This window comes from Dasypus novemcinctus, chromosome 9, assembly GCF_030445035.2.
Source record: "Dasypus novemcinctus isolate mDasNov1 chromosome 9, mDasNov1.1.hap2, whole genome shotgun sequence".
NCBI lineage: Eukaryota > Metazoa > Chordata > Mammalia > Cingulata > Dasypodidae > Dasypus > Dasypus novemcinctus.
Genome location: NC_080681.1, coordinates 50,677,055 through 50,700,475, shown reverse-complemented (window position 1 = coordinate 50,700,475; position 23,421 = coordinate 50,677,055). Strand labels below are relative to the sequence as shown.

At 34.8% G+C, this 23,421-nt stretch overlaps 1 protein-coding gene across 45 annotated transcripts in view; it reads right to left on the bottom strand.

Annotated features, from left to right (window-relative positions):
- The window catches only part of ZZZ3 (zinc finger ZZ-type containing 3), a 113,484-nt gene that overhangs the window by 16,909 nt on the left and 73,154 nt on the right, over positions 1 to 23,421 (bottom strand). For 27 of the 45 annotated variants that reach the window (XM_058303339.1, XM_071217335.1, XM_004472821.5 and 24 more), the window contains 5 exons: positions 11,975 to 12,113; positions 8,604 to 8,751; positions 8,401 to 8,516; positions 7,559 to 7,630; positions 6,454 to 6,555 (listed from right to left, as the gene is read on the bottom strand). In XM_058303339.1, the coding sequence (XP_058159322.1) occupies positions 6,454 to 6,555; positions 7,559 to 7,630; positions 8,401 to 8,516; positions 8,604 to 8,751; positions 11,975 to 12,113 (577 nt within the window). The remainder of the gene's footprint in view (positions 1 to 6,453; positions 6,556 to 7,558; positions 7,631 to 8,400; positions 8,517 to 8,603; positions 8,752 to 11,974; positions 12,114 to 23,421) is intronic. The other 18 variants (XM_058303340.2, XM_071217362.1, XM_071217355.1 and 15 more) reach the window with 1 other exon arrangement.

The following is a 23,421-nucleotide window of genomic DNA, read 5'->3' as shown; positions in this document are numbered from 1 at the left end:
CAGAAGAAAAAGAACTAAGAAAAAAAATCTGAACAGTTAAAGATAGACTACTCTAAAAGTCTGGAATAAGTTGACCAAAAAATCAAAGAAGAGCCTTAATATAAAGTCAATTAACTATAAACCCAAGACAAGAGAGAGGAACTGACCTTCAGAGTTAAATCAAGATAACGATGTCCAAACATCAGCAAAAAATTAGAAGCCATACAAAGAAAGAGGAAGATATGGCTCAGTTTAAGGGGACAAATTAAAACTTCAGAGAAGACACAGAAATTGGAACTACTAATCAAAGAAGTTCAAACAAACCTCCTAAATGAATTTCAAAGAGATGAATGCATGAAGAGATAAAGAATATTAAGAAGACAATGTCTGAATATGGAAAATTTATAAACAGAAACCTAACAGTAATTATGGGAATGAAAGGCTCAATAGTAGAGATTTAAAATACACTAGAGACACATAACAACAGAATTGAACTGGCAGAAGAAAGAATCAGTGAACTAGAAGACAGGACAATTGAAATTATACAGGCAGAAAAACATATAGAAAAAAGAAGGAAAAAATTGAAAAGAAATTTGGGTGACAACACAAGGTGCACAAATATACACATCATGGGTGTCCCAGAAGAAGAGTAGGGAAAAGGGGCAGAAAAAACATTTGAGGAAATAATGGTAAAAAATATCCCAACTCTTATGAAAGACATAAATATACATATCTAAGAAGCACAATGTACCCCAAACAGAAGAAATCCTAATAGACCTACTCCAAGATGCATACTAATCAGAATGTCAAATGCCAAAGATAGAGAGAGAATTCTGAAAGGGGGAAGAGAAAAGAAATTCATTACGTACAAGGGGTCCTCAATAAGACTAAGTGCAATTTGTTATCAGAGGTAAGATATATTTAAGGTACTATGAGAGATAAAGATTTCTGTGGATCCCAGAAAAGATCATGCTCTTGAAGTTAACCCATTCCTGTGGGAGTAGGACCATTTAATTGGACTGAATTCAGTTGTGGGCCTTTTGACTGGATTACTGCAGTGAGGTAGGCCTTGGTTCTCATGCAGAAGTCCTTTATAAATGGAGGGTTGAAAACAGAGACACACGGAGAAAAAGATACAGAGATGAAGAGAAGGAACCCAGGAGCTCAGAAAGGAACAACAGGCAGAGTAACAAGAAACTGAAGCAACAAGACCTGGAAGAGAAGCAGAAGGCTCCATGTGCCTTGCTATCTTAAAGAGGAGTCCAGGACCTCTAGCAGCCAATATTTGGTGGGACAGCATCTCTGATGATGTTTTGATTTAGAAATTTTCACAGCCTGAGAACAGTTAAGTTTTTAAACTAATAAATTCCCATTATAAAAGTCAAACTGGGGCGTGGATGTAGCTGAAGTGGTTGAGCACCTGCTTCCCATGTATAAGATCTTGGGCTCATCCCCCCGGTACCTCCTAAAAACAAACAAATGAAAAACTTAACTCTCACTGGGGAGCAAATGTAGCTCAGTGATTGAGTACCTGCTTCCCATGAACAAGGTCCTAGGTTCAATCCCCAGTACCTCCTAAAAAATTAAAAAACTTAAAAAAAATTTTAAAAAGCCAAATCATTTCTGGTATGTTGTTCCAGCAGCTTTTAGCTAACTAAAACAGGCATGGAAAGAGAAAAACTACCACCAAAAAATTCTTTATCCAGAGAAACTGTCCTTCAAAAATGAGGGAGAATTTAAAATATTCCCAGATAAACAGAAACTGAGAAAGTACGTCAACAAAAGACTTGCTTGCCCTATAAGAATTACTAATGGGAGTTCTACAGGTTGAAAGTAAAAGACAGCAGAGTGGCTTGGAGTGGTGTGAAGAAAGGAAGATCTTCAGTAAGGGTAACTAAAAGGGTAAATGCAAAACCCGTAGTACTGTATCTTCAATATACAACTCTTCTCTAAATTCCTATAACACTGAGAATACAATTGAACAAGTAAAAGAACTATTTCCTGATAATGGACATATAAAATATAAAGTAGAAAAGTGGGACAAAAACAACATAAAGAGGGAGAAAACGAGGGAGATTGGAGCTGTGGTTTGAATCTTTTGTGCACCCCAGAAAATTCTATTCTTAAGCTAATCCATTCCTATGCATGTAACCTATTGGAGGTAAGATGTTTTGATTAAATTACTTCAGTTTAAGCCTTCAATTAGATTGTGTGACCAGGGTGAGTCTTAATCCTATTACTGGAGTCCTTTATAAATGGAGGAATAAAAGCCACAGATACAGAGAAAAGCTGCAGAGACAGAGAGTAACCCAGAAGCTGAAAGAGAAGGCCCCAGAAACCGAAGATGCCACTTTAGCCAGAGGCAAAGACAATGAGGCTTGAAGGAGAGGGGAGAGAAAAGCAGACGCCACCATATTCCTGATGACCCACAGCTATGGTTCAACGAGAAAAAATATCTGATGATGCTTTGATTTGGACACTTTCATGGCCTCAGAACTCTTAAACTAAAAAATTCGATTGTAAAAGCCAACTCATTTCTGGTATATTGCTTTGGCAGCACTTAGTAAACTAAAACATATGCAGATAATGTGTATGCTATTAAAGCTAAGTTATCTTTTCAAATTAGTAAGTTATAGATGTACTATGGGTAATATAAACCCAAGGGCAACCACAAAGAAATTATTTCTAAACTATACAGAAACAGAAATGAGAAAGGAACCAGTCAGATATATCACAAAAGATCAACTACACAGAAAAGGAGGCAGCAATAAAAGAAAAGATGAAAAACAAAAAAGATATGACAGAGAAATGGATGTTGCTCAACCAGTCGGGTACCCACCTACCACACGGAAGGTCCTGGGTTCAGGTTCCAGTGCCTCCTAAAAGACAAGAAGATGCCGTTCCCACCGCTAAAGAACTAGATGCTGCAGCAATGAGCTAGACACCACCCCCGCCAAAAAAAACAGAACAGTATGCCACACCGTGGCAATGAGCAGATGCCACAAGTCAGCAGATGCTAGAGCCCATGAGAGCAACTGTGGCACAGTTGTTGGGCACTTGCCTCTCATGGGGGAGGTCATAGGTTCAGTTCCCAGTGCCTCCTGGAAAAGGTGAGCTAACAATGAGCAGACAGAAGAGAGAAACATCTGGGGTGGGAGGGGGTGGTGGTAAAGAAATAAAAATAAATAAATAAATCTTAAAAAAAAAAAAAAGATATGACATATAAAAACCAAAGGACAAAATGGCTGAAGCAACTCCTGCTTCAGAGTAATAACACTGAAGGTTAATGGTTTAAAAACCCCAAAAGACACAGATTTGCAGAATGGATTAAAAAGCACGAATCAATTATATGATGTTTATAGGAGATGTAATTTAGACTCAAAGACACACATAGGTAGAACATGAAAAGATGGCAAGAGATATCCCATGCCAAAGGTAACCAAAAAGGAGCTGAGGTATATTAGCTATACTAATATCAGACAAAACAGACTTTAACTGTGTCCTAGCCTCTGTTATTTCTTTTCTTACGTTTGCTTTGGGATCAGTTTGATGTTCTTTCACATAAAAATCAAAGGACAAAACAGCTGAAGTCTTACCTTTACAGTAATAACAATGAATGTTAATGGACAATGAAGTAAATGAAGTGAATGAAGAGAACAAGTGAAAAGTTGTTATAAGAGACAAAGAAGGTGGGAGGAGTGGGATGGGGATGTGGGGGGTACAGGAACCTCATATTTTTTAATGTAACATTTTTGAGATGTATATATCTTCAAAAAGTATAATTTATAAAAATGATGGGGTAGGGGGTGGGGAGTGGGTTAAATGGGAACCTCTTATATTTTTTAATGTAATATTCTTTGTGCTCTATTAACTTTAATAAAAAAAAAGTGTTTAAAAATTAAAAAACATTTCCATCATTCCAGAAAAAACAAAAGAGACAAAGAAGGACATTAACTATTAAGAAAGGGGGCAATCCACCAAGAAAAGATGATAATCATAAATATTGATGCACCTAAACATAGTGCCCTAAAATACATGAGGAAAACACTGGCAAAACTAAAGCGAGAAATAGACACCTCTACAATAATAGTTGGAGACTTTAATACACCACTTTCATCAATAGACAGAACATCCAGACAGGAGATTAATAAAGAAATAGAGCACTTGAATAATATGATCAATGAACTAGACCTCACAGACATATACAGAACACTGCACCCCCAAACAGCAGAATATATATTCTTCTCAAATGTACATGGATCATTTTCCAGGACAGACCACATACTGGGTCACAAAACAAGTCTCAATAATGTTAAAAAGATTGAAATTATACAAAGCATCTTCTCTGACCATAATGGAATGAAGCTGGAAACAAGCAGAAAACTGGAAAAATGCATAAATATATGGAAGCTAAATAACATACTCAAACAATCAGTGGGTCAAAATGAAACTGCAAAGGAAATCAGTAAATATCTTGAGATGAATAAATATGAGATTACAACATATCAAAACTTATTGGATGCAGCAAAGGCAGAGCTAAGAGGGAAATTTATAGCCCTAAGCACTTACATTATACAAGAAAAAGAGCTAAAATCAAAGATGTAAGTGCACATTTGAAGGAACTAGAAAAAGAACACTAATCCCAAAGCAAGCATAAGAATAAAAATAACAAAGACTAGAGCAGAATTAAATGAGATCAAGAATAAGAAAAAAAAAGAGTATTAACAAAACCAAAAGCTTATTCTTTGACAAGATCGATAACAGTGACAAACCATTACCTAGACTAACAAAGAAAAAAAGGAAATGAACAATATCAGAAATGGGGGGGGGGGGACATTACTACTGACCCCACAGAAATAAAAAGGATCGTAAGAGGATACTATGTATAACTATATACCAACAAATTAGACAACCTAGATTAAATGAACAAATTCCTAGAAACACATGAACAACCTACACTGACTCTAGAGGAAACAGAAGATATTTCAACAGACCAATTAACAATAAAGAGATTCAATCTGTCATCAAAACCTCCCAACAGAGAGAAGCCGAAGACCATACAATTTCACAGGTGAATTTTACCAAACATTCCGAGAAGAATTAATATCAATCTAATCAAACTCTTCCAAAAATTGAAAAGGAGGAGGAACCACTACTTCATTCTATGAGGCCAAAATTACCCTAATTACCAAAAGCCAGATAAAGATGCCTCAGGTAGGGAAGATGTAGCTCAGCGGTTGAGCATCTGCTTCCTATGTATGAGGTCCTGGGCACAATCCCCAAAAAAAAGATACAAGAAAAGAAAATTACAAACCAATTTCTCTTATGAATATAGACATAAAAATCCTCAACAAAATACTAACAGTACATTAAAAGAATTATATACATGATGATCAATTAGATCAGGTATGCAAGGATGGTCCACATAAAATCAGTTAATGTACACACAACATTGACTGACAAAATGAAGGACATAGAAAAGGCATTTGACAAAATCTAGCATCCTTTCTTCATAAAAACACTTAGGGCAAGGTCACGCACTGGTATTCAACACTATACGTGATGTTATAACCAGAAGAGTTAGGCAAGGAAAAGAAATAAAAGGTATTCAAATTGGAAAGGACAAAGTAAAGGTGACATGATCCTATTTGTAGATAGTCCCTAAAAATCTATAACAAAGCTATTAGAGCTAATAAAGTGGGAGAAAAGGACAAATAATGTATGATCTCACTGATATTTTAATTTTAGTAAGCAGAAGTCACAGAATTAAAATCTAGAATGCTGATTACCAGGGGCTGGGTTGGGGTAAGAGAAAGGGGAGTTAATGATTAATTTGTACAGAATTTCTATTTAAGTAGATTGTAAAGTTTTAGATATGGATGGTGGTGATGGTAGTACATTATTGTGAGTAATTAACAGTACTGAATTATATATGTGGATAAAAGGAAATTTTAGGTTGTATGTATGATGCTAGAATAAAAATTTTAAAATAAAACATAGTACTGTACAATACTGTGAACCCTATTTTAAACAAGGGACTGGGGTAAAGTACAAATATAAAAAAGTTCATATGTGAATTATAAGAAATGTACCATGCTAATACAAGCTGTTAATAATAGGATGGCATTTGGGGATAAAAATACACCAAATGTAAACTACGGACTGTACTTAATAGTACAATTTTAATAATTTTACATCAACTGTAGACAAAGGTACCATACCACACTAATGCAAGGGTCACAAATAGGGGGAATATGGGAATGCTGTAATTTTTACAAGATTTCTATTTAAATCTACAACTTTTCTAATCAAAGAAAATTAAATTATATAAACACACACACACAATGCTAATAAGAAAAAAACTACATGCTATACCACTCTAGTTATGTGGCAGATCTGTTAAATCAGCTCCATATCCTTCACAAAAAAACTGCCAAAAACATGCCAACAATTTGGGGCAATCTCTTCAATTACCTGTTTTGCTGTCCTATTGCCTAGTTCATCTGCTATCTTCTGCCAGCGTCGAGATTCTACTTCTTCAGGAGGGTATTTCAGAAGTAGCTGTTCAAGCTTTTTCTAAGCCAAACCCAGGACCAAATTTAAGAAATTAAGTAGTTATTCTATTTGAAATACTGAGTTCCTAAATAATTATATTTAAATTTCATCTCAAAGTAAAATACTCCTTCCCCAAATGTGGAGGTTAGATTACTAGAAATTCTCATGGCAGAAAAATTTCTATTTATCAACATTACAGGGATTTCACTGGGAAAATGAGATTAAGGAATAAACCTATGAAAAACTTGTAAAGGTTTTCTATTCGCTTAAAGTAAAAAGACAGCACAAGAAAAAGTAAATTAATAAAATTGACATTTTACACTTATGATTTCTAGCAGCCATTTTTTCTTGCTAGAAAATGTTTAGGCTCTCTGTTAGAATTTTGAGAAAAACATGTAAAAAATCATTTGGATTTAGAACATTAAAAGGTTTTTTTCTCCTTTGTGCAAGTCTCTATTCAAATATCTTATTTAATATTCTGATTTACCTCCTTTACTCTCCCGCAGTTTAAGAGATGCAGAGTTATATGGATAATTTAAATAAATAAAGGTTTCCTAGAGCTTTTTATAAACTACTAAACTCATTATAGCTGTGGGGTTAATTCTCTTATGACAAAGAGATTTGTCTCAAACTGTACCCACAAGCAATATAACAGAACACTCTAACTTGGCACTGTTAGCTCTCCCGCCACAACAAAAACAAGAATGCACTTTGAGACTCAGTATTACTTGGCCTCAGTTTTCTCTTTCTCCCAAAGGTACATTAAAAAAAAAACAAAACAAAAAAAAACCCACTCTATTCCATTTCCTTACCTTTTTCTATTTCTCTCCCAAAACCCAGGTTCCTTCTTTAAAAAACTATCTCCAACAAGAATTCAGATAGCGTCAAAATCCAAAATTCTTGAAGTGAGTGAAAAAGTATACAGAACTAAGTCTAAATTTATTAAATTCAAGAAAGGCTTACATACAATATAATTTTAACAGTTTATTTATTTTAACCTACAAAATTGAGAAATAGCTATTACCTGTTCTTCTACAGTCCACAACTGGTTAAACGTTTCAGGTTTTGTATCATCACACAAGCGTCCTCTTATCATCTGTGTACAAAACAGGGCTTTTGTCAGAAAATTAGGAAGACTATCCTTTGATATAGCCAAATAAAACACAAATTGTGAAATTTTAGATTATTTTATATTTTAGTAAATTTATCTTTTAATGAACACATAATTTTATGTTTACAAAATGCTTCCACATTCCTTTAATTCATTTTGTTTTACATTCCTAGCAATCCTGTGATATAAATGACAGCAACTTCATTCTAAAGAAAAAGAAATGTAGGTTCAGCAAGGAGACATGAAATTTCTTTTGAGGTTCACCTAAATAATGGCAAGGTCAGGAATCACATTTTAGTCACATTCCATTACACATGAAGAGCTACTATTTTTAGATTAACTACTCTGCATCAGACACTGAGTGAGACACATTACATGTAGTACTCACTTAATATCAAAACAACCCTATAGCATAAGCAATACTAATTCCATTTTATATGAGGCTTAAAGACAGTAAGTAATTTAAATGATGTCAAGTTTCACATCCTAGTAAGCGGTGCATTTGTAATTCCAATTTGCATTTCTCTCACCTTGGAAGTTCATGTTCCCACTACATTCCCCAAGAAAGACTGCTTTAAGAATATAAACCAGCCAAAAAAAAAAGCTTGTATACATCAAATAATCCTAAAGAAAATTAAAAGGCAAATTTAAGATCTGTAAAATTCAGAAAAAGGAAAAAAGGGATTTGAACCGGCAAATTGCTATGTTTTATCTACAACTCAAAATATTTTACTCAAACACTTTACACTGCTTACCTGAGGACGACTGTTTGAACCTTCTGGGCCATCACTCAAAGGCAACATAGAGTATGAAAGGGACTCCCCATCCTTTTTAGGATCTAAAGGACTTTTTGGTCTAGCAGGTAAACCTACTAAAAACAAGAGCATGTAGAGAATTATTAAAGCAAGACACTGCCAGATATTTCTCTACTTAAAATTCTTATCATGTAATTTCTTACCTTTATCAAAAACTAATTTAACTCTCCTAGTATGTCTTTTACGGTTTTTAAATTCTCTTTCAAAGTTCCCAAGGCTATTGGTATATTGGTCCCATGCAATCTCAGGCAACTGAACAACTCTCTGTGGATATGGAAGTCCTATATCAGCCTGGGGAAGGGGGGAGAAGGGAGGGATCAAAATGATAGTCTCAATTTAATTCAGGAAATTATCAATTATAGTCAAATTTTCAGATGATAATCCAAATCTTAAAAATCATCAGCTAGCTACTTATATTAACTGTTTAAATACAATAGTCAATAAAATGAAGTTATATAACCTAAACCTTAAAATGGTAAAGAAGGAAGAATTAATTTGGTGAAATATGTACTGCTTTTCTTTTTTTTAAAGATTTATTTCTTTATTTCTCTCCCCTTCCCCCCCCCCCACCCCAGTTGTCTGTTCTCTGTGTCTATTTGCTGCATCTTCTTTGTCCACTTCTGTTGTTGTCAGCGGCACGGGAATCTGTGTTTCTTTTTGTTGCGTCATCTTGTTGTGTCAGCTCTCCGTGTGGGCGGCACCATTCTTGGGCAGGCTGCACTTTCGGAGCTGGGCAGCTCTCCTAACGGGGGCGCACTCCTTGCGCGTGGGGCTCCCCTACGCAGGGGATACCCCTGCGTGGCAGGGCACTCCTTGCGTGCATCAGCACTGCGTGTGGGCCAGCTCCACATAGGTCAAGGAGGCCCAGGGTTTGAACCGCTGGGCCAAGTCCGCCACCTATAAGTACTACTTTTAGATAGGATTCTAAAGCCGAACTATATAAGCACACTTTACAAATACCAAGACCAAAAAATGGTAGGATCTCTAAGAACAGCATAGAAAACATGTTTAATTGTAACAGATGGGACTTGACACACAGAATTCATTTTAAATATATCTCTATGCTCATCACTTATCCATAAAATAATGACAATTATTTTCACAATCTGGAAGCCCTTACCACATTTACGAAAAATTATTACATCCTGAGATTCAAAACTACACTTTTAATTTACTTGGAATTCAGTTATTTTACCAATTCTGCCTAGAAGTCATTAATTGTTCTAATTAGTAGAACCAGGTCATATATTGATCTATATTTTGATGGGGATTTGGGGTACATAGGTGTATTCATTTGTCACACCTCACCTTGATGCCAGCAACTTTGAAATGCAACAAAAAAGATTGAAAGATATATGCATCATAAAACAAATATAACAAAGAAGTAACTGTGGGATCTAGGTGGTAGATACATGTGTGTTAACTATAAAATACTTTCAACCTTGCTGTGTTTAAAAATTTCTATAGCAACAAATTAAAGGAAAAAAAGGAAAAAATAAAAACAAATTAAAAATAAATTTTAAAAAAAGTTGAAGGATAAAATCAGGTATTAAATTCTGAAACTGACAATCAAAATTCACTTTTGATCCTGAAATCTCAATATTTTTTGCTTATTTCATCATCATCATCCTCTTCATATTATATATTAGTCTCAGGGTCAACTTTCACAAAATTAGATAGAAGACAGTGTCTTCTAAAACAGTGATGATAATGTCATACAACTCTAACAAATCATAACTATTCCCTTATTTCATATACCCATGTATACCAAAAGCTTCATTAATTCTAATTGGAAGTTTTTAGATGTCCACTAAAACAAGGAGATCACATGTCAATGACTTAACTACCATGGCAAACCTAAAGAAATTAGGTAAATTAAGGATGTATGAATAAACACAGAAAAATGGAAGAAACAAATTTTTAAATAAAATCAAGTAAAAAAGTTTTCTTTCAAGGACTTGCCATTTATTAAAGCATCTGGATTTAATATACATCTGAACTTGTTGTAAAAAATTCTTAAAATGATCTCTATCGTATTTCTTTCTAAGATAAAGTGAAAAGAAATACAATTCTAAACCAAACCTGGAAATTGAGAACCAATAAACAGCCAGCTGCATACAAATTTAGTACACAAGCCTAACTGCATCTTTTGCCTGGCCAGGAACATAAAGGTGTCTATTATCAAATTTTATATTACCTACTTTTTTTAACACCATCTGTTTTAGTTTAATCCATTACAAGTGATACATACTATTACTTTTTGCCACAAGCAAGTTTGTAAATAAGAGCAATGCAGAATCAACATCTAAACAGACCCACTTTAGCAGACAGGGTACAAACTTTAGAACTTTTAACAAATCAATATATAGATTTAACATCTATTATAATATTTGATGTTTTCTGAAAACATGGAGCGAGAAGAGTATGTTTGCCAAGTAAATAATATAGCTAGAAAAATTCAAATAATAAGTTAACACAGCTAAATAAACAGTTCAGGGTTGCTCCCCTTAACATATGGTAGACCATTTTTGTAACTCAATAAAAACAGGTAACTCTTAAAAGATCCTAAAGTTGCCATATTAGATAGAGTAGGTTTTTTAAAAGGCAAAGACATTTCCTTTTCTTAGTTTTTCAGTCTTCTCATATAATGCTTTTCAATTAATGCTAATTAATTTTAATCCTCCCAAATTTACTGAGCAATTAGTGGGTCCCTAATTCAAAATGCTTATTATAGCACCAATGCATAACTGGATCTTCTCCAGATTTACATATCAAGAATGTTATTATTAAGATGTTATCACTTTTAAACGGATAAACATGAAAGTTCTGTTTTAAGGAAAACAAAATTATGAAGCTTTTTCACATTTAAAACAAAAAGGCATTTTAAAATAGAATTTACACTTCCTACTCATGGTTTTTGGCTGCCATAAAGACGTCAACAGAGATTTTCTGGTTTTATCGCCATTGTTCTCTATCTCTACATGCTAATGTGTAAAAGTAACCAGAGAGAGTGGGTGTAGCTCAGCGGTTGAACACTTGCTTCTGATAAAGGAGGTCCAGGGTTGTCCCTTGTACCTCTTGAAAAAAAAAAAAAACAACACACACAACTACTAAAAGCAACCAGAAACAAAAGCAGTTAATAAAAAATGTGAGTTTTTTTTCTTTTAGTTTTAGTAATACTGAATTCCTGAAAGTAGAAGACGACGACACTTTAAGATGGTAAAAGTAACAGTAAAAGATCAGTAAAGTGGCTAGGGAATATGACATAAAATTCCTATACAAATATCCAATAAAAGTTCCGACCTATTTTCATTTGAGTATATTTTATTGTGTGTTTGGTGGGGGGTAGGAAGTAGTAGCCTGCCTTTGGATCTATGTTTAATTACAAAAGGGGGAAAAAACTAAACTTTAAAAAATATATACATATGCTCATATAAAAAGAAAAAAATCAAATACTCTAAGTTATTACCAAATACATCTTATTAAGTCTTAAAAATTAACACTCAATATATACCTTCTTCTGAAGTTTTTCCACAAATCCAATGGGATTTTTTAGTGCTTCTTTCTGGTGTCTGCCTAAACTTTCAAGGTCTTGAACTGCTTGAGAACGCTGAGCCTCGAGTACAGCAATCGTCTGCAACAGTCTCTGATAACTACAGAGACAAAGAAAAATAGCTCACTAAAATTTTCTAGTAACAATAATATATAAAAACTGAATTCAAGTCATAGTCTACTATAAGTCATACAGTCTTTTTAAAGTTACCTGAAAGAGTTTAGTAAAACATATTACTGGGAATAAATGAGGTAGGTCTTCCTGAGTTACGAAGTACCTAGTCAGAAAACATCAGTTAGAGAAAGCAAAGCCTCTTCTCCCTTCTTAAGTTTCTAGTTCTTGGACCTGAACAAGTACAGATAGTAAGAAAGCATCTTGACTCTCCAACAACCAAAGTCATTAAGACACTGCTAAATTAAAAACAAAAATTAAAATCATAAAATTTTAGCACGAGGAGGGATCACCAAATGCAGGCCCTCTGTCAGAATTTTAAAAATCGGAGGCACATTTTCTTGTCCAGAACACCAGTCACAGAACACTGCCACATAATTCAGACGTGATCTCAGGTCTCATGACTCTCATTTGCTCTATTATAGTCCCTCTTATTAAGGAGGTTTGCTTTTACTTCAACAAATCTTAGTCCTATTTTTTTCAGCATTTAAGATAAAGATAGATGTTCAATGCTTAGATATTGAGCATTTATAAAGAAGGTTTAAATTTTTTTTTAATTTTCCTGCCTGCAGAGGATCCACTGAACACAGCTAACATATAGTTTCTTTAACGACACAAATCTACTACTTGTCATTATCCTGAAACCTCACCATGATGTACATATATTTCATATATACTAATTCATTCTTTTTTTTTTTTTGGTCCAAATTATATTGCCTCTATAATGTCTAATTAGGTATTAGCTGCTGAATTCCACATATCAACACATATAGAAAAAGTCACTCCAAGTTTACTTTAAAATAAGTGGTTACCTCCTTAAAGTATTAGTGAAACACAATTTTTCTATGTGGCTTCAAATAAATTTCATTCTAATTCCCACAAGACTGTAAACTCCATAATGGCAGACACATTTTTTTCACCATTTTGTTCATCTAGTTGCATAGCACAGTTCCCAGCATACAGATATGCAATAAATATTTTTGAATTAACAAATAAATGGACAGATGTTCTGTGCAACAAAAATATAATGAACCCTTTAAGTTTTGAAGTCAGCAAACTTAGTAGCAATTTCAAAAATGAAAAAACGTAATAACATTGCATAACTGCAGCATGACATTCTCTATTAGAACATTTTCTTAGCCCCTTGCCTACCACATACATTACTACTATTCTCAAGTCCCTGGTTAAGTAAATCCTGAGATGTTTAACAATTAAGGTGAACACTGATAATACTGAAGCGGGAGATTCCTCTCAAGCTAGAGATGTTCATTTAAAAGTTAGAACTCTAAATTGGAGAGTGAGTTCTGTAGAAGTCACTCTTGGAGAAGTTACAGAGGTTAGTCTAAACTCACTCTCACTAAGTGTCCCTTTGCTTTGAGGTATATGGAATATACAAACTTGGCTTCTGCCGGCTGTTTCTACTAGGCAGACTCACTCAGGCTCAGTTTTAGGGTGATGGTAGTGAGCTGAGTTTTGGAAGCTCTCCTTGCTACAATATTCTTAACTGCCTTAAAGTCTAGAACCCTCACCCCACTAGCTGAATAACCACAGACTTGACATGTTTTTTCTATATGTTTTAAAGCAGGGACTGCACACTTTTACTATCATTGACAGAAAAACAAGTGTGAGCCTAAGAAGCTCTCAGCAAACTGCTGTACACACAGTAACAATTAATAAGGCATAGATAAGAACAGTTTGGGGAAAAAAGTTTAGGCTAGCAAAAAAATGGTACAGTCAGTAATAAAGGTGGTTGGCCTTTAAGTTTATTAATTAATAGTGAGAAGAAAGGCCTCTATTTGGAGCAAATACTTTATAATTATACTATATCTAAATTTTTCTACATCTGACTAAAAAAATTTCCGACAGACATGATAAAGAAACTTACTCAATCCCTATTTTGCTTCTCTTTTACCATGATAAAATGATCATCAGATTGAAAGGTCTAGGACAAACACTGGTAAAGATGTAAAGACAAGATCAAAATAAGTGAAATGTCTATATGACAATAGTGAATTCAAGCCTTTTATCCCAGATAATTTGAATTACAGCCTATTCAAGAGATTTTTCCAGTAAGATGTCTATATATATATCCCTATGCAGAAATGAATAACAAAAAACTAGGATGACATCAAAAAAACAATGTAAAATAAATAATTCTATTTTCAAATCCCCACCTATCCATCCATCACACAGCCAAGAGCCAACTACAGAAGCTGATCCAGGCATCAACCCAAAGCAAGATTCACTGGTTCATTAATTCAACAATTTACTAAGTAAACAAGGTACTATCATAAAAGTTTTAGAATTATCAAGATAAATCAGGCACAGAACTTTGGTATAATAGGAGAGCTACAAATTACACAATCAAAGGTAAAAAGGAAATGGATGGGAGTATGAACAGGTCAGGACTGGCCATGTTGCTGGAGTTGGATGATAAGTATATAAGGGTTAATGAACCCTTTAACCATTTATCTCAGTGTATGTTCGAAATTCTCCATCATGAATTAAAAAAAAAAACTCCACCTTTGGTTCAAATTAATGCAGAGAGGGGAAGGATAGAAGGGACTAGAACAAAGACAAAGGAAGTGACCATTCTACTTCCTCCTGGGTTGGTCAGATGACACCTGCCACTGCATTCAGCTCTGCTCATGGACAGATGAGATGGATAAGAAACTATAACTACTATATTGTTATAAGAAATAACAATAGCTTCTAACATTTACTGAATGTATTATATGCCAAACATTTCTGTATTTTAAGTATAATAACCCAATTTCACAATAAACTTATAAGACAAGTGGTATCTTTATTTTACAAACAAGGAAAGCGAGGCACAGATTAAAAGATGGTACCAGCTACTTATGGTGAGGCTAGGATGTGGAAATGGTTAAATTACTTTGAAACTAATTAGAAAGAAAAGAAAATCTCCAAGAGAAATATTATTTCTGTATTTAATGAACAACTATGTAGAAAAGGAAATAGATTTGTTTTATAGGTTTACTGTGGGTTAAACAAGGATCAAACTGTGACAAAGGCACAAAAATGAAGAAACACCTTCTCAGTCAAAACTGGTAAAAGACAAAATGTTAGTACCCAATCACTACAGATGTTCATACAGATATTTAGAGGAAAATCAAGCACTAGAAATTCTGAAACTCTTCAATTTCAGTAAAACAAGCTACTTTCACTTCTGACACTCACTGAATGACATAAAAGAGAATGATCTTTTAAATTGTGTATACTTTTACATGGATGCAAGCATAGGTATAGTTTGCCCCACACACACAACTAAATCAAAATTATTTGTTACCTATTTTTAAAGCTGAATCATACACAATGCTACGAATAATAAGTTTACCTGTGACAAAGAATTATTTTACTTTTGTTCCATGTTTCCAACATAAAATAAACTTTTATATTATATAATTACATTTGGCTTGAAGTCTATATCTTAGTTATTTTTCACTACCTTTCAGTATCCAAGTCCTCTTGAATTCTTTATTAACTTCTGTCAATATAAAAATATTTATATGAAAGAGTATATAGATAAAAATCCTGATGTCTGAAAAAGAATATCAAGGAATTAGCAAACTGGATATTTATTTTATTTGCCCAGCTTCTAGACAGTAATATTACACATTATATACACTGTAACCAAAACAGAAGGAAGAAGAGGGGTGGAAGAGTAGGAATAGGAACAGAAAAGAAAGGAGACAGGGGAGAAGGAGGAGAAGAAAGGAGAAAGGAAGGAAAAAAATAAAAAGGAAAGATTTTATTTTTCAAGGGAACCAAAATATTTGTCAAGGAACCAAGTTTCCATTTCTATTATAGAAACTCTAAGATTTGTTATCTTAAAAAACTATATCCACGTTCACCATCCTGTCTTCTGTGACCCCAAGCTTGACCCCAAACAGTATAAAATATGCTTGGGGTCCAAAGCAGCCACATATTGGTCACACGGCAATTAGCTGAAATGTGGCTGGAAAAAAAATGATCCAAGTTTACAGTAAAAGCAGCAGTAATAATGGCTCAGTGAGGAAAGCCGAATGTCTAGCACTGCTGGAAAAGACACTTTTAATTACCTAATTTTTAAAAAAATATTTTGTATGATCAGTTTTTTGAAGTCCATACTAAGATATATTTTCTACAGAATTTTCTTACCAAGGACTCCTTTAAGATTGAGTTTTTGAACAAAAATATAATCAATGTTTACCGCTGAACACATCTTTGCTGAACGTTATAGAGCAGACCTGCTTAATTATGACTTGAACATACTTGATGAACAAAACTTTTTTTTACATTTCCTTTTCAAACTCCTTTGTTACAGTCCCATGGCAGAAAACACTGGATGCTACAGAAAAGTATTATCGTGACAGAATACTGTCACTCTGGCAAATGTTCCATTGTGACTTAATATTGCACAGATTTCACCTTTTTTCTTTTTTACAACAGCTTTTCTTTTTTTTTAAAGCCATTTTGGGAGTGGATATGGCTCAAGTGGTTGAGCATCAGCTTCCTACATGGGAGGTCCCAGGTTTGGTCCTTGGTGCCTCCTAGAAACAAAAAAAAATACAAAATGCAAACAAATGAAAAAACCGGGAAATGGACTTGGCCCAGTGGTTAGGGCGTCAGTCTACCACATGGGAGGTCCACGGTTCAAACCCCGGGCCTCCTTGACCCGTGTGCAGCTGGCCTATGCGCAGTGCTGATGCACGCAAAGAGTGCCCTGCCACGCAGGGGGTGTCCCCGGCGTAGGGGAGCCCCACGCGCAAGGAGTGCGCCCCGTAAAGGAGAGCTGCCCAGCGCGAAAGAAAGTGTAGCCTGCCCAGGAATGGCGCCGCCCACACTTCCCGTGCCGCTGACGACAACAGAAGTGGACAAAGAAACGAGATGCAGCAAATAGACACAGAGAACAGACAACCGAGGGGGGGGATTAAATAAATAAATAAATCTTTAAAAAATAATAAAAATAAAAAATAAAGGAAAAAAAAAGAAAAAACCAATTCGGGGGGCCCATGTGGCTCAGTGGTTGAGTGCCAGCTTCCCACTTACAAGGTCAAGGAGTGGGAGAGGAAGAGGGAGGGAAAAAAACACCCTGATGAAAACACTGAGGAAAAACTTGTACCTGAGTTTGTTCACTTCATCCTTCCTGTCTGTTAGGTTGATAGATATGGTTATTTCATTCTTTAATTAATGCTTAATGTTCCCTGAAGTAACTTTAATTAATTTAATATTGTTTCAAACTCTGCCATTTCTGGAGTACCTGTTATTAGTATTTATATGTATCAATGCACTCACTGTTTAGTATGTTTTATTTGCAGTAAATTGACCTCCACTTTCAAAAAGTTTCCTTTCGAAAACACCCACCCCCCTCCTTAAGTTTTACATTCCTTACTGTTTAACTAAATATTAAGCAGTTTTTGATGATGTGGGAACTCACATGTTTGGGGGAAACAAAAATAAAATGAATCTGTTATTAAATCAGAAAGTTTAAAACTCAGATCAAATGTGCCTTAATGAACTTTTTTTCATTTAGATTTCAGACAATGATAAGATTGCCATTTTAATATAAATCAATGGAGATCTGCTTATCTGTAAATAACCTATTGCTCATTTGGAAAAATAAACCAGTGAACAGTATTTTCCTATTGTTAAAAAAAAACCACCAATGAGGAAACATTTTTAAAGTCCAGATTGGGGAAAAGCAACAAAAAAAGTGGGCTGAACTTCTCACATAATCATTATATTGTGTCAAAAAAATAAATGGGAAGCTAGTCCAGATTAAGGATCTGTAACTGATACAGAACCCCCTATTTTTTAAAATAAAGTTTAAACTATAGCCATGTCCATTTGTTTATATATTGTCTATAACACTTTCTCACTAAAATGACAGAATGGAATAGGTCCAACAGAAGAGTCATGATCCACAAAGCGTAAAAAATCTGGTCCTTTAAGAAAAAGTGTGCAGAAAGCAGATGTGACTCGAGTGATTAGGCTCCCATCTACCATATGGAGGGTCTCAGGTCCAGTTCCTGGGACCTCCTGGATAAAGCAAGCCGGCCTGCATGGTGCAGAGAGCTGACACAACAAGATGATACAACAAAAAAGAGACACAAAGGAGACAGTGAGAGAAAGAAAAAACCAGGGGGCTATGTGGTTCAAGCAATTGAGTGCCACTCCCATTTCAGAAGGTCCTAGATCAGTTCCCGGTCCCTCCTAAAGAGAAGTCAAGAAGAAAAGACAAGGAGACAGAGAAGAACACAATGTGAATTGACATAAAAAAGCACAGAGCAAGCATAAGCAGCCAGGGTGGGGGGAGACAAATAAATCTTTGGGGAAAAAAAAGACATGCAAGAGTTCTCCAAGTCCTGTTCTAGGTGAAAAGATACTAAAGAAACGTGACAATCAAATGTAATGTATAATATTGATTAGATCCCAGAGGAAGAAAATGCTATAAAGGGAAAATTTAAATATGAATTAGGGATTAAATAACTTTATTATATCAGTGTTAAATTGCTGGGGCATTATAATGATATTTAAGATTTAGTGGGAGAATGTCTTTGTTTTAGGACATATATAATATATAAGGACGAGCCATTAAGCTTACAACTTACTTTTATATGGCTCAGCAAAAAAGCAGTATTTTATAAGGGGGAAGTATGAGGAGAATGGAAGCAAGGGAAAGGGAGTGAAAGGAAAGAAATAGGGGAAAATACATGCTATTTGTTAAATTTCATTCTCAACAGGACAAAACTGTATAAAGTGGACTGGTTCTCAAGAATAACAATCAGAACTTTTAAAATAATAAATTCTAGCCATCCTAGCAATTCACCAGTTAAAACGATTTTGAGAGAAAATGCCTCAATTGCTCTAACTAACCCATCATTTCACTCTAGCCTGGTATTTCTACTTTCTGTGAAATACTAAGTTCACTATACATACACATGATTTGACAGAAATTCTTTTTGGGTAAGCAGAATACATGCAATTTTTTTCTAATTATCTATTTGCCGAAATAGGAACTGTATAATACAATACTTCCTTCATGAATATTTCAACTACCAAAAGATTCTATGGAAGTGCAAATTCAATAATTCACAGTCTCCCACTAACTTTCTATGAAAATCGAGTCATTAGAGGGAAAAACAAAACAAAACAATCAAGGCCTTTTATGATATTCTACATTAAGATAAAAAATAACACCTCAGCTTCTGACAATATATCTCACCAAATATCAAGATAAACACTATATTGAAAACAACTAAAAATACTGAATTAAAAAGAAGCAAATGAAAAACCAGGTACTTGTTTGTTTTAAAAGCTTGAAAGATCAGCAAAATACTAAGGCTTTATTAATGGGACAAAATCTAAGCAAAGGCATAAATTGGGAGAGGCAAACCAAGTGCATTAACTCTGCTTTTGCCTTGAGTGCTAGTACTGAACCATGCAAGCTTGATCTCAATATTCTGGACTTCACATGGCCAGGAAACAGAAGACAAAGTCATGATGACAGAAAATCTAACAGAAGACCCTCTTCCCATCTAGCTGGGATCCCAACCCTCATTCACTCCCATTCCCAAGGAGAGCTGCCTTTGCGAAGAAGTGTATAAAAATCTCAACCCTGAACAGTTGGTTACCATAAAACAGTCCTTGATCATATTTATTGCCACAAATCATATTTGGTGGCCAAGAAAAATCCAAGCCATGATTATAGCTTAAAGCAGTCCTGGATTGGTACTCTCCCTAAGTTACCCACAGAAGTAAATGCAATCCTCTCTGGAGAAATATTCACCCTAGTCCTCAAAGATAACATGTAAATAATTTTCCAAAGAAAGTGAACAGCTCACATTAAAAAGTTACCAAGCCAGGGAATGGACCACACAGGAGGTCCCAGGTTCAATTCCCAGTGTCTCCCGAAGAAAAACAAAAAAACAAACAACAAGCAAAGCAAACGAAAAAACCAACTCAAGGAAGCCAATGTGGCTCAGTGGTTGAGGATGGCCTCCTATGTACAAGGTCCCAGGTTCAATCCCTGGTGCTGGTACCTCCAAAAAAAAAAAAAAGTTACCAAGCACACAAGGAAGCAATACACCAAGAAAAAGAATAAAAGATAAAAGATAAAAACATGAACTTAAAAATAACTTCAGGGTATAGAAACTATGAGGACATAGCTTCGAAAAGGAATCACATAAAAAAATTTTAAGTATAATAAAACTAAAAACTTGGACAAATTTCCACATCTTGAAATTGTAAACCAAGTAAATTCAGAACACCGCCTACAGTGAAAACAAATTTTTAAAAACCTGGATAAAATATTTAAAAGTTCTTAAAAGCATCAAAGAGCTAACAAGATTATGAGGTACCACCATGCCAAGATTAAGATAGAAACCAAAATGATAAACACATGGGGAGTGGGTCTAGCTCAGAGGTTGAGCACCTGCTTCCCATTTTTGAGATCCCAGGTTCGATCCCTGGTACCTCCTAAAAATATATACAGACAGACAGACAGATATGTGGGGGTGCACTTTTGCCCTGGAACAAAATACTGATCCAGAAGAGGAGACCAAAAGGTTGAGCAGTATTTCTGACAACTTCAAATGGTAGAAATTCAAAAGTTGGAGTTAAGGTTCTACCAATAGGTCTCTGGGAAACCAGCTCACACTTTGAGTTAGGAACTGGAAATAAAGAGCCCTCTCAGAGTAGACTAGATTATCCCAGAGTTTATAATTAAGTGATAAGGTTAAAGATGCACACAATCCAAGACCCAAACATACCATTGTGACTACATATATACACCCTCAAAAAACTAATGAATGTGCACAACAGGACATATATTTACAGTAACCTTATTCATAATAACCAACAACCAGAAATAAGCCAAATGTCCATCTAAGAAGAATGACATTTGTGTGGTATAGGCATATAACAGAATACTACACAGCAATGAAAATGACAGACATCTATTTACATCAACATAGATGAATATACAAACATAATGTATCACAAAAAAGTACATGCTCTATGGTTCCATTTATAAATGTTTCAAAAACAGAAAAGTAAACATTACAGTCTAGGGATATACACAATGATAAAACCTTTTAAAATTGAAAAGAATAATTCTGAAAAAAGTAAATAATGGTTACCTCTGTGAAGAAAGATGGGGGTGTAACTGAGCAACTAACCATGGAATTTTATTCAAGTCATTAAACCTTGGGTTTCCATTTCCTTAGTTATAAAATGAGAAGAATTGACCAGATAAGTGATTGTAAGTCTTTTTTAAGTGAAACATTGTAGAATTATAAAATTCTAAGATTCCAACTACCTAGGATTGTGCCACTCTGGTCACTTATACTATAATTTTTCCTGAGTTATAAATAAATTCAATTTATATTATATACAGAAATACAGCATTGTCACTTTATTCATACAGAATACCATTTATAAAAGCCAACAGAGTTCCGGTACTTTGCATCAGCACCCCTTTGGCTGACTAATACAAGTGGCTACTTAAAAAGCATGTAATACTAGCCTGAACTTGCATGAACCAAAACACTTTTGAACACATTCAAATGAGCATACTAATTGTATATATCACTACATCAACCACTGTGAAGTATACACATTGAATAAACATGCAGCCCTACCTTCAAGTTCATTACAATTTTGGTAAAAGGGTTTTCATGTGTGTACTTATATTTTAAACACGGAAAAACTAAAGAGCATAAAAATTCCTAGTCAAGTCCCAGAGTTTTTCAGAATTATCATGATTAATATACAAGAGAAAAAGAAGTATGTAAAATTTGACTATGATAAGTGCATAAGCCTGACATGATTCCTGGGAAATAAAAGCAATGTTTCACAGAAAAAGTAAAAACCAAGTTAAATTCTGAAAAAATATGTAGAATTATCAAAAGGAAAGGCAGAAGAAGGTTGGAGCATTCTAGGCAGAATAAACAGTACAATCAAAAGCAGGGAAGTATGATTTAAGATGAGAGAATAGTGAGTAGCAGAGTATGGAAAGAATAATACAAAATGAGGACAAGCTGATGGGGCCAAAAGATAAAGGTTCTCATCCCATTCTGATAAGCTACAGTCAAAATTAAATCAATTACCTTAAAAGGCCTTCAATTTCCTCCTCAACAAAATAAGAAAAATCACTTTCAACATCCAGAATCCCCAGGAAATAGTTCTTGAACATCTATATTTTTTAAAAAACGGCACAGATTATTCTGAAGCATATCCTAAATCAAGAAGCACCCCACTAATAAATTAGGGAGTAAGTTTTGAACAACGATGACAGAAGCAAACATTTGCATTTGGACAATAATATGGTGGCAATGTGTAAGATAAAACTTGAGAAATCAAAATGGCAATGGAAATCACATAGAAAATTATGTCGATGATTAATAAGGTTATATTCTGAATACTGTATTTAACACTGAAATGTATCTAGAAGTTGTTAACCAGGTATGGTTCTGGAATGCACAAGAGTTAAAAGAATTTATAAAGTATATTAAGACCATCTTCAAACTATAACGAGAGCCTGTTATAGAGAAACAGGAATAGATTTATTTATTTATTTTTTTTAAGATTTATTTATTTAATTCCCCCCCTCCCCCGGTTGTCTGTTCTCTGTGTCTATTTGCTGCCTCTTGTTTCTTTGTCTGCTTCTGTTGTCATCAGCGGCACGGGAAGTGTGTGCGGCACCATTCCTGGGTAGGCTGCACTTTCTTTCTCGCTGGGCGGCTCTCCTTACGGGGCGCACTCCTTGCACGTGGGGCTCTCCTATGCGGGGGACATCCCTGCGTGGCAGGGCACTCCTTGCACGCATCAGCACTGCGCATGGGCCAGCTGCACATGGGTCAAGGAGGCCCGGGGTTTGAACCGTGGACCTCCCATGTGGTAGACTGACACCCTAACCACTGGGCCAATTAGATTTATTCTAAGTCATTCCAAAGTCAAACTCACATCACTGACTTAGACATTCTGGAAGATGTTTAAGAAAAGATTTTCTGTTAAAATTAAAATGAACAATGGTATGAGCTTCAAAAAGTACCAATGGTATGGTACTCCAAAAAAGAAGTGAGGTTGATAAATTCAAAGAGATACCACCATTAAAAGAGGCTGTAGAGGGGAGTTATATTAGGTGGAAGTTTGGGCTACATTCCAGCAATGTCATTCCAAGACAATGTCTCTAAAGATACGAAGAAAAGAACATTTTAAAAATATATTTTTGG